Source organism: Pseudorasbora parva, chromosome 12 (genome assembly GCF_024679245.1).
Source record: "Pseudorasbora parva isolate DD20220531a chromosome 12, ASM2467924v1, whole genome shotgun sequence".
In the NCBI taxonomy this organism is placed as follows: domain Eukaryota; kingdom Metazoa; phylum Chordata; class Actinopteri; order Cypriniformes; family Gobionidae; genus Pseudorasbora; species Pseudorasbora parva.
In genome coordinates this window covers 17,233,678-17,246,101 of record NC_090183.1, presented here as the reverse complement: position 1 = coordinate 17,246,101, position 12,424 = coordinate 17,233,678, and the positions used below count along the sequence as shown (strand labels likewise).

General features: G+C 36.3%; 1 protein-coding gene across 1 annotated transcript in view; it reads left to right on the top strand.

Moving 5' to 3' along the window:
- obsl1a (obscurin like cytoskeletal adaptor 1a) overlaps window positions 1–12,424 on the top strand; it is a 29,543-nt gene that overhangs the window by 15,560 nt on the left and 1,559 nt on the right. The window contains exons 9-23 of the mRNA XM_067459376.1: window positions 159–431; window positions 736–1,011; window positions 1,453–1,728; window positions 1,948–2,223; window positions 2,312–2,587; window positions 4,111–4,380; window positions 4,505–4,771; window positions 4,848–5,117; window positions 6,969–7,235; window positions 8,592–8,858; window positions 9,028–9,140; window positions 9,223–9,376; window positions 10,181–10,342; window positions 10,485–10,589; window positions 10,965–11,231. Coding sequence (XP_067315477.1) covers window positions 159–431; window positions 736–1,011; window positions 1,453–1,728; window positions 1,948–2,223; window positions 2,312–2,587; window positions 4,111–4,380; window positions 4,505–4,771; window positions 4,848–5,117; window positions 6,969–7,235; window positions 8,592–8,858; window positions 9,028–9,140; window positions 9,223–9,376; window positions 10,181–10,342; window positions 10,485–10,589; window positions 10,965–11,231 — 3,519 coding nt within the window. The remainder of the gene's footprint in view (window positions 1–158; window positions 432–735; window positions 1,012–1,452; window positions 1,729–1,947; window positions 2,224–2,311; window positions 2,588–4,110; window positions 4,381–4,504; window positions 4,772–4,847; window positions 5,118–6,968; window positions 7,236–8,591; window positions 8,859–9,027; window positions 9,141–9,222; window positions 9,377–10,180; window positions 10,343–10,484; window positions 10,590–10,964; window positions 11,232–12,424) is intronic.

The window sequence follows — 12,424 nt, the reverse complement described above, 5'->3', positions numbered from 1 at the left end:
TTGCATTAAAATCAGATTGCATATAAGGTATGTTATTAATATTTGAATATGTCATCATACAAAATAAGGTGATAGAGGTGATAGAGGTGACAATATCATAGTACACTAAATGACAATAAAAAAAACTGATCTAATTATGATGACTAACTTGCATCTAGAACCTCTGGTTACAATTGTGGACCCAAAAGATGACATCCATATGGACCGTTATGTCTCTGAGGAGATAGTCCTGAACTGTGAGCTCTCTCGATCAAATGGAGAGGCGCACTGGTTTAAAGATGGCCTAAAACTCCAGGAAAGTGAGAACATCCGAATCAGTGCTGAAGGCCCATACAGAAGGGTAACCATTCTCTGCGCTTCCAAGCGGGATGCTGGAGAGTATGTATGTGAGACTGGAGGTGACTCGGTTTTCTTTCAGCTCATTATTACGGGTAAGTATTAAAGCATAGATTTCACCTTTAGATTTCATAGATTATCTTCCCCCCCATCTTTCTCTCTGTTATGCTTCATTTCTAGATGATTTAATTTAATTATGAATAATTATTTATTAATTATCAATTAAGTCATTAGAATGGCTTTTTATTAAATAGGAATCAATATAGTAATTATTCAGTTATTAAAAGCAAATATTTAATTGTTTTTATTGCCATAATAACCTATTCCTAATTGTAGGGGAAAAAATCAGAAGCATGTATATATTCATGTTTTGTGAACTATTATCTCTCTTTAACCCAGAGGCTCCAGTCCGCATTGTGTCTCCCAGTGAGTCAGAGGTAGAGGTGTGTATAATGGGCTCTGAGAGGCTGGTCCTGAGCTGTGAGATCTCAAAAGCGGACGCAGAAGTCTGCTGGTTTTGTGATGGAATGGAGGTGGATGAGAATGATAACTTGAAACTGGAGGATGATGGGATTTACCACAGGCTGGTGATTCCCTGCGCTACAATAGATGATTCTGGGGAATACGTGTGTGAGACTGCAGATGACTCTGTCACATTTTGGGTGAAAATAGAAGGTATTTGTCTTACCCAACATTTGAAATTGATCTGAAAACAGTGAAAATTAAAAAAAATAAAAATAAATCAGAAGTACTGAAGTAGACAGTAGAGACAGTAAATGTGATGTTGTATTAAAATGTTTAGACATGACATTATTTTATATTTACACTTTATACACTTTTATATTTTAACAGTTCAGACTGAGATTTCTTTTCTTCAATTAATTGATTTATATAAGTTTGTGTGTGTGTGGCTATATATATATACATATATATATATATATATATATATATATATATATATATATATATATATATATATATATATATATATATATATACACACACACACACAGTGACATTGGTAGGATCTTTTACTTGTATTATATTATAAAGATATTGAAAGAAAGATTACTGCTTTTTTGTAAAGTTTTGTTAATGAGTCTTTTTTTTCCACAGAGCCCCCTGTTAAACTTTCTTGCTCCAAGGACACAGGCAGCATTACAGAGAGTATTGCTGGAGATCCTGTTGTCCTAGAGCTTGAGGTTTCTCGTGATAATGCAGAGGTGTGCTGGATGAAAGATGGAGTGAAGGTGGAAGAGAGCAGCAACATCACAATTACTGAGAATGGCCTCATACGCAAGCTAACTATCCATTTGCCAGCTCTGAAGGATTCTGGAATATACACATGCAATGCCATTGATGACACAATGGATTTTAATGTGAAAATTACTGGTATGATAATAAAACACTACTTCCATCTTAGTAACAGGTCTTAAAAAAAATAATATATATATATATATATATATATATATATATATATATATATATATATATATATATATATATATATATATATATATATATATATATATATATATATATATATATATATATATATACTGTATGTTTAGTTGGAATTTTAGCTAAATTTTCCATCTTTTTCTTACCCAGAGGCACCAGTTAAAATCCAGAATAAAGATCAGATCAAGAATAAGCACAAGGTTGTGTTATATGATGATGTTGTATTGGAGTGTGAGCTGTCTGCGGCCAACGGTGTAGTCAGTTGGTATAAAAATGGCAGCCCTATTGAGGAGAATGAGCGCTTCTGTTTTGAGGAGGAAGGGACCTTCAGATCCCTGGTCATTCTCTGTGCTGAGTTGCAGGACTCGGGAGAATATATCATTGATGCTAAAAATGATACAGTTTCATTTCATGTCTCAGTAGAAGGTAAAAATGTTGATGAACCTGTGCATAAGTCCTAAAGTAAACACATGGTATGACGAGACAGAATTTTGATTAGTTCTTTCTCCTCCAGAGCCATCAGTGAAGATCATTGGCAATTCTGGTGAACCTGATTATCAAGAGATGGTGACAGGAGATGACCTCATCTTAGCTTGTGAGGTTTCTCGAGCCAGCGCACAAGTTAAGTGGCTATTCAATGACAAACAACTGGTCCCTGATGAGCGCACGGATATTGAAAGCCATGGAACACTCCGGAAACTGACCATATCCAACATCCTCCTTTCTGACTCTGGGAAATACATGTGTGATGCTGTTGATGACAAAATGATAACTGTTGTTAAAGTTCAAGGTACTGTATTCTCTTTGTATTTTTTTTTTTTTAATACAATACGTGTGTTTAAGTAGGGTGAATTCAGGTTAATTGGGACACTTTTTCCAAATCATCTTAATGGCAAAAAGTGTTCAAATTACTCTGAATTCACCCTACAAGGAGCTAATGAAATATATATTCAGGTAACACTTTACAATATGGGTGCACTGATTCATGCTTAACTAATGCACAGTTATGAGTTAATGTTTGACTCATGAAGAACTAACCCATTTATTAATGATTACTGCATCAGCAACTAATGAAGATTCTACATGATTAATAGATTAAGTAATCATTAAATTGTTATTAGTTATATGTCATAAAGTTTTAATTCCTTAATAACATACTATATTAACTAATAATTTAAATAAACACGTTAATTACCACAACGGGTCAAAGCCATACATTTTACCTTCCAGTTGTCTGCTTTAATGAATCATTAGCTAATGATTTATAAAGGTATCATTATGTTATGATTTTACTTGTTAGGGCACATGACTATTAACTAATTTATTAAGTAATATGTAATTGAGGATATGGGATTTGAATTCATTTTGAATTAGTTAATAGTCATGTGCCCCAACAGGTAAAATGTTGGGGCACATGACTTGGGGAATCATAACATAATGATATGTAAATCATTAGCTAATGATTAATTAAAGCAGACAACTGGAAGCTGAAATGCATGGCTTTGACCTGTTGTGGTAATTAACACGTTCATTTACATTATTAGTTAATATAATATGTTATTAAGGAAATGATACATTTAATTAATAACAATTTAATGATTACTTAATCTATTATTCATGTAGAATATCATTGGTTGTTGATGTATTAATCATTAATAAATGGGTTAGTTCACCATTAATAATACATTAACTCATGATTATCTGTGCATTAGTTAAACATGAATTAATGCATATTAGTGCACCCGATTTGTAAAGTGTTACCATATTTCATCTGATTTATGAATACATTGCTTTAACACTCGTGTTTTGTTCTGTCTGTTTATTTACCTAAAAAATACTTTTGCTACATATAAAGTTTTTACATTTTTTTTTTTTTACATTAATTACAATTATATTAGACATTACATTTATTTTTTTGAAAATTATGATCATTAAAATGTAATGTTGTCTTACTTCCTATAAGGCTAATGCTATTTATGAATGATAATTCATAATTTTAATTTATAATTCATGGTATTTATAAAAATATATTTTACCTTTAAAAGTAAATGATTACATTTTTGCTAGATGGTTACACCATATTATATTTTATTAAAACATTTCATTAAAAAAAAAATGGTATAGAAATATTTCAAAACCATATGAAACCAACAGAAATACATTTATTAGCACTAATTTTATTAACACTAATTATTTATTAGTGTGTTTTAAACTAGATTTTTCCTTATCGTAAACACTCTTTGTGTCATTGTCCCAATTACATGCAAAACACAATAAGACTTTATGTGCCTTAAATGTTATATTTTTATCCAGAGCCTCCAGTTGAGTTCCTAAACAAAGAAGAGGTAAATTTGGTCACTGGTTATGAAGCAGAGGCTGTCACATTTACTGCCATGGTTTCCAGACCTAATGCCCAAGTGCGGTGGCTGAAAGACTGGACTCCAGTCAGTGGGGAACGTTTCCATATAGCCAGCCTGGGCCTGACCCGCACTTTCACCATTGACCCATTAAAGAGGCTTGACAGTGGAGAGTACACATGTGATGCAAACACAGATGAGATGCACTTCAGTCTCCTGGTCAAAGGTTGGTAGCTGGAATCAGGCTTTTACTTGTGAGTTGTGACATGAACATATACTCAGTTTTAAAATAAAAGTCATAGTAGCATTGCAACGTGTAATAATAACCATGTAACCTGTGTGTGTTACAGATATGCGTATTAAATTTGTGAAGCCACTGGTTGACACAGTGGCCCATAAAGATGGTATGATCACCCTATGCTGTGAGCTATGCAAAGCCAAAGCAGATGTCCAATGGAAGAAGGATGGAGTGGAGATCATTCCCAGCCGTCGCTTCTCTATCCGTGCCAACGAGACGGAGAGGAGTCTCACAATCCATCGTATCACCAAAGAAGATGCCGGAGAGTATGCTTGTGAGTCCAAAGATGACTGCACCAGCGCCCGCGTAAGGGTGGAATGTAAGTGTGAAACAAGATACTAAACAACACAGTCATCTTACTTAGTCAATAACCTCCATCTGCTTTCCCTCTGCAGTGCCTCGTGTGGTGGAATTCCTCACAGAGCTTCACAATACCACAGTCATGGAGGGTGAGGATGCTACTTTTAAGTGTGTGGTCTCTCCTGATGATGTTCAGCTGGTCTGGCTCATGGATGGAGAGCCCATCAAACCCAGTGACCGCTTCCATATCGAACAGAACAGCCTCTGCCATACTCTGATCATCCGGAAGGTCCAGCTGCTGGATTCCTCCCGCATCACTGCAGATGCTGAGGGCATCATTTCTAAAGCTAGTCTCAAGGTCCAGGGTAAGAAAGTAAAGTTAAACAATTAAAGTTAAACAATTCTTTTTGATGGTTAGTTTGCCTAAAAAGAAGGTTCTGTCATCATCTAATCACCCTTATATGTTCCAAAACAAGCCATAAAACACTAAAGAATATATTTTGCAAATGTCCAATGCTCTAAATAAGGGAAATAATAGTAAGCAACCAAAAAAGATGTCTGAGTCGACTTACAGAGCCAATGACTGTATACAAAGATAAATATATTGCTTTTTTAATCAGTTACTTTTTGAGTTCTATTTAAAGAGGACTCTTCCAATCACGTCTTCACGTTTGCTTATGCTCTGCAATTTCTCTCTCTGTAACGAAACAGAAGGTAGGAGATCCAAATGCAGTATTTATTAAATGAAAGGGTAATCCACAAACGTAGGCCAAAAACAGGCAATAGGTCATAACAGGTAATCAGTCCAATAAAGCAACCAAAACAGAAGGGACAGGCAAAAGGGTAATCCACAGAGCGGGCAAGAAATCCAAGACCAAGAAACATGAAATCAGGGACCCGCTCCGAAATGCAGTTGTGACAATAAACAAGACTTCGCAATGAATGACAGCGATAACCAGGCTTTTATAGGCAGAGGTAAGGAGGTGATGAGACACAGGTGTAAACAGTGAGTGCTAATGAGTCCAGGCAAAGAATTATGGGTAATGTAGTCTATGATAGGATGACAGTCCGTGTTGGAGTGCCCTCTGGTGGTGATCACAGGGCACTCACACTGGTGAATTGTGACACTCTCGAAACCACGGTTGTGCATTTTTTCTGATTCGTTCATGAATCAGCGCATTGCCTACTGTTTCACTAAGCTGGCAAACAAGCTCAGCTTCAGCATCATCACTACAACACCCCTATTGGTCCTGCCTATTGTTCACGTAGGGCATATTCTGGGACTGATCCCATGTTTCTAGGTCCCCATTCTGGGATCAATCCCGAGATGTGTTTGCTTTTGCACAGTAGACACTTCATGTCCAAAATTTCATGGCAATTTTCTGGGATCAACGCTCTGTGTGAAAGGGCCTTAAGGAAGACTGGGCTATTGTGGTTGTGGCCCTAAGTTTGTGGAACAGTCTCCCATTAGACTTTAGGTCTGCTTCTTCTCTGTCTACTTTTAAATCATTGAAAGCTTGTTTCCACAATGGAAAAATGGAAATGTAATTGTGACTTTTTTATCTCACAAAATTGCATAATGTAAAGTTGCAATTGCGAGTTATACATTTAGAATTTTGAGCTATATATAAAAAATTTAAAAGTAGTCTTTTTTCCCCTGAATTGGACTTTATAACTCAAGATTTTAAGCGTATAACTCACAATTCTAAGAAAATAAGTCATTATTGTAAGATATAAAATCGCAATTGTGAGAGAAAAGTCAGAATTGCGAGATGTAAACTTAAAATTGTGAGAAACTTTTTTTTATATAATTTTAATTGTTTTAATTCTGTGGCAGAAAAAGGCTTCCATATAAATCAGCTTTTAACGTATACTATTAGTCTATAGCATTTAATAGATTCTAGGGTCCTGAATTTAATTTTATTTTTAATGGTTTATTGAGCCTGAACAACGTTTTAAAATCAAGGTGTGTTGTAATTAAATGTGCTTTGAAAATAAATCGAATTGAAAATTCTAAAATATTTTCTTTTATTATAGGAAAAACATTTTTGGATGAAGTTTATAATTATTTATCTGTTTTATAATATAAAATGATGTAATGGTGATTATTTCTCACGATTTTTAGAAAGTGTAATTTCAAAGGAAATAGAGCTAGTAATATTCAGGGACACATTTTATTTGTAAATGCACAACTTTGTAATCTCTTACGTTTGCAGAGGCACAGGTAATGTTTACAAAGAGAATGGAGGCAGTGATGGCTGAGGAGTTTGGAGAGGCTACATTAGAGACCGAAGTGAGTCTGGAGTCTGGAGAGGTGCAGTGGATGAGACAGGGGGTGGTCATCCAGCAAGGACCCAGACATCAACTCACCCAGAATGGCTGTAAACGTATCTTGACCATCAGTAACCTCAATCTGTCTGATCGAGGGACCTACCGCTGTGAGACCCTCCATGACCGTGCGCAGGTCAAGCTTAATGTGGAGCGTAAGTGCCCAAGAGCATTCATAACCTTGCGTCACAAGTGGTGTAAGAAACTCTAGGCATGTCTTTGATTGTGTAAAGGAAATTATCAAAACAGGATGAATTACTTAAAGGGTGAAACCCTTTCTGCCAATCTCATGTTAATCTTGAGTACCTATAAAATAGTATTGCATCCTTCAGATCATTTTTAGTTTTATTATATTTATAAAATAAAGATACGCTGTACAGAGTGGATGGAGGCGTGTTGTGTGGGCGTAGCTATTGCTTTGCGCTCTAGTGGTTAATAAACATAACTGCATGCGCCTTGCGGAAGAACATTGCAGCCGGAGCTACTTCTCTCTGTTTATGTCTACAGCGAGTCATGCAGGGACTGTGCTCCTCCGCTGTGGTACCTACCAGTCTGGCCTGAAATAGTCCCAGTATAAACACATATTATATAAGTATACCATTATGATTCAGGATAAGACAAAAACATGGTTAGGAAAATTGATTCACGTTGTACATTCTTTTTTATATAATTTTTGTAAATCTTGGCCACAAAAAAAGTTACGGACAGTAGCTTTAAACACACACACCATACATCACATTCTCCATAGATAAATTAACTATATGTGATCATGTTATTTACTTGCTGTGCTTAAGCGCTGATAGTCTACAACACAGACATTTTGAAGCAGTTTTACTCACCGCCTGCGGTTCCAACACATTATCACTGGGACCCGGCCTTCCTTAAGCAATAGGCAATCTGCAAATCCTGCATCAAACTAGGCCTAGTTTATAAAACATTAATCGCTGAAATGTATAGGGAACAAACAAAAACACTTTCACAACTCCGTTGATGCTCTGGAAAAACAAACTCCGTCCCTTAACGCTGGGTTCGTTGGGAATCTGTGCCGGGTGGTCTTGCCCTGGCAACCAAAAACACACTTCTTTGGTGACATTGTTTAATTCTTTAAGTCCTGTGACCTGTTCAGCACCGCCGACGACTTCCCTAGAGCCGAGCAAAGCAATATGATAATCGTACTATTTTGGCTCTCTCGCTCTGGTCTACGGGTGCGCGCACCCTTCCGGGAGCTTTCCGAAACTTGCGAGAAACTGGAAGGAGTATTTTTGGTACAGAAAAACTCCATCAAACGTCCAACTTAATTTTTTAAACTTTGTCCATGTTTAGCATGGGAATCCAAGTCTTTAACCATGTAAAAAACTTTATATGAATGTAAGAACTTAGCAGGCATTTGAATAGAAGCATCAGATAATTCTGGTCCTTGGCCTGACAGTTCTGAATTTGCCTGTACATTATGTACTTGTTTTTATGAGTTGCATAATTTAATTCTAAATAATCTATTTTACTATTTAAAGCAAGGAAGATTGTCATACGCAAGGGGCTGATGGACATTGAGACATTTGAGAGAGAGACAGCGTCCTTCGAGGTGGAACTTTCTCATGCTGATGTGGAGGGTGTGTGGCAAAAAGATGGTCTGCGTGTCAAACCCAATAACAACTGGCGTGTTAGTTCCAATGGACGAGTACATGGCCTCACTCTCTCCAACCTCACATTAGAGGACACGGGTAGCATTGTCTTCTCTGCAGAAGGTCTGAGAACTACTGCCCGATTGATAGTTAAAGGTAGGTATTTATGCGTGAGATTGAGATAATTGAGATTCATACTTGAGATTATTTATGTTTGGGATTCAATAAAAAATAACTTTAATTTTATTTTTTTTAAACATAAGAGAGGGTCTTAATATTTGTTACATAATTGCCCAAAATAACAAATTGTGCATCACATTCTTAGAAACACCAGTAATGATCATTAAGAAGCTGTCCGATGTCAGAGTTGAGGAGGAATCTTCAGTCGTTTTGGAGTGTGAGCTGTCTAGACCAAATGTGGATGTCAGATGGCAGAAGGTATACTGCTAAAAATGCACTGCACCCTCCTAAATATGTTTTCACCTTTTCCTCACTGAACTCTCTACGGTGTGATTGGCAGAATGGGTTGGAGCTGAAATCCAGTAAGACTTTAAGGATTTATTCCATGGGGCGTAAACGCTGTTTACAGATATTGGAATGCAACGTCAGTGACTCAGGCCTTTACACTTGTGAAATAGGCGACCTCAGCACTTCCTGTAAACTTGAGGTCTATGGTAAGCATATATTACTTTAGTCTTCATCAAATTTTCCAGCTTATTGGAAACTTTGAGAAAAGCACACTAGCAGTCTTATTGTCCTGTTGCATTAAGGAGGATTTAAATTGAGAGTAGACATTTTCTGGTTGCTTCAGTTTCTACTCAAAATTCAAGATAGACAGTAATGGAAAGGCCCACTACTTTATTATCATGAAGGTTAGCTAAGGTTAAGCTTCTGTAAATCATTCATCTTTGTATATATTTTCTTTATAAAATATATCTGGCCTCGTAAAAAGTCATAAAGTCTATTCTTATGATATGGCTCCCTTGACATTTATGATATATACTGCAATTAAGCTAATCACATTCAGATCTGCTTTCACTCCAGAATGCAATGCTCAATTTTTACAGTCCAATCTACAATCGATGGATCAAATAATATTTTATTTTCAATAAGCTGTTTGACTTAGAATTTATAAGCTAAAAATTATATAAAATTGGTCACAATTTCCATTTCATGCACACTTTAATAAGATCATGTCCTGTGTAAGGGAGGGCCCACAGCTGTAATAATACTTATAACTCTTGAACATTTAAAAATGTATTGTTCCAAGGTAGTAGTAGGTTTTGTGTAGTAATGTTTTGTCCTTTATCGTTGTCACTTCTGTCAGTGATATGTGTCAGTATTTTTCTTTTTCTTTTTTTTTAATGCAATTGGTTGTCAGATAATCATTGCCTTAACTATGACCACTTAAATATTATCCCAAGCTTGTAATAATAAAAAAGTGAAATGCACAATCCTTTTCTCTACACTGTTTTCAGAACATGAATTAGAGATCATAACTGGCTTGGAGGATCTTTGGATTAAGGAGGACCAGAATGCAGTCTTTATGTGTGAGCTGTCTATGGAAGAAATGCCTGGGGAATGGTACAAAAATGGCAGCAGGATACGTCCCACTTCCACCATCAAAACTCGTACAGAAGGTGAGGATAAACTGAACTCATTTTGTAAATATATACATACTGTAGAACTGATCTTTTTTTTTCTTCATTTAGGAATTATTTATATGAATGATAGCAGACTTAAATATATTTTAGAGTTATTGTTGTTTTACCTTTTAAATAGGCACAAAGCACTTCCTGCTTATATGCAACGTTAAGGCTGAGGATTCTGGAGAAATCAAGTTTGTTTCCAAACAAGTGGAGTCAGTTGCTTATCTTGAGGTTGAAGGTACTGTAGAAAATATGTACTTAAATTGTATGTAATTCTGCATTCATAGTTACATAAAATATTATTTGGTAATGCTTTACAATAAGGTTTTTATTTGTTAAGATTAATTAACAATGAACAATACTTCTACAGCATGTATTAAGTTAATGTTAATTTCTACATTTACTAATACATATTTAAGTTGTATTTGAACGCATTGAATCACTAGGAACAAACATACACAATGAACAATTTATATAACAAATGCTGTAAAAATGTAGTTGGTCATAGTTAATGTTAACTAATGCATTAATTATTGGTAACAAAGGAGAACCTATATTAATGTTTTACTGATTATCTGACCACCAAAAATCCTGTCAATATCTACTTTTACAGAGCTTCCTGTTAGCATTGTCCGTCCCCTTAGAGATCGAACAGCATTGGAAAAACATCGAGTCATTCTAGAATGCACTGTATCATCCCCAAATTGTGACGTCACCTGGTACAAAGGGGACGAGGAGCTGGAATCCACAGAACACATGGAGATAATACAAGAAGGCTGTTACCATAAACTTGTCATCCACCAGGTGGCACTGGAGGATGAAGGAACCTACAGTATTGAAGTTGGGGAGCACACATCCACAGCCAAGCTGATGGTGGAAGGTGAGGATTGTTTGAATCGAAATGACAGTGGAGATCAAAAATAGAGAACAATTTAGAAACACTTTTTTTTTTTCAGAAATATTGTTAATCTTCATTGCCTAAAATTTGAAGGAAGATTAGCTATTGGGGTAGACTATTGGTCTTTAGCATGTTTTACAAAATACCAACTTACTTTAACAAAAACCTTTATTTTTTGGAAAGCACAGTGATCAAAATAAGAGAACAATAACCATTGCAGCACAAAAAAGCCCTTTGAATAACCTCAGCACGTCAGGACATCCCTAAGATACTCTGGTGTGATCTTGGTCCACTTTTCTTCCCTAGTTCGTTAACTGTAATGGGTTTCTTGACCATAACATTGCCGCCAAAGATTTTCAATTGAGTTTAGGCTCTAATCTGGCCATTTCATTATTTCAATGTTCTCAGCTTCCAGGTAGCCTACTGCTTTTACCATTTTGCAGTGTGATAGGGGGCATTGTCTTGCATGAAAATTTGGGGCTTATTGGGAGATGCTCTATGGGAAAGAACCGCATGTTGCTGTATGAGGTTGTGATAAACATTTGCATTCACCCTATCATCTAGCTGTATAATAGGCCCAACTCCTGCTGTAGAAAACATCACCCAAGCCAGGATGCTTCCTCTTCCACCTTTCACTGACTTCTTTAAGCATTTTGGGTTCAATCTTTCCCCAGTTTGAGGCTGAACATAATGTTTCCCATCAGACCCAAATACATTTCAACTTGCTTTGTCCACACAACATGCTCCTCAGCAAAGATTAATCTAGCCTTTTGGTTCTTTCTGCTGATGAGGGGCTTGGTCACTACAGAGTGTCTTTCAGTCCTCTCAAACGCTGAGACAGATCCTTACCTTGTTCAACTCTCAACTAGGGAGCAATTCCAGCTCCAGTGTTGAACGATTCCCATTGAAAGTCTCCACATTGTCTTGTCCTCTCATGCATTGGGCTTACAGTACGTGGACGACCAGCCTTTTTGTGGGACTTGAATGAATTATTGTCTTTGTAAACCTTCAGTATTATAGAAATTACAGATTTGGAATAACATACTTCTCTTGCAATAGTTGAAAGTGGCATCCCTCTGGCCTTTATCTGGACAACCTGGTGTCGTAGGGTTTCAATCACCTTTGAGTGGCTTGCCATTTTGCAAAGTCAGTGAAAATGGGAAAGTTTGCTGGTA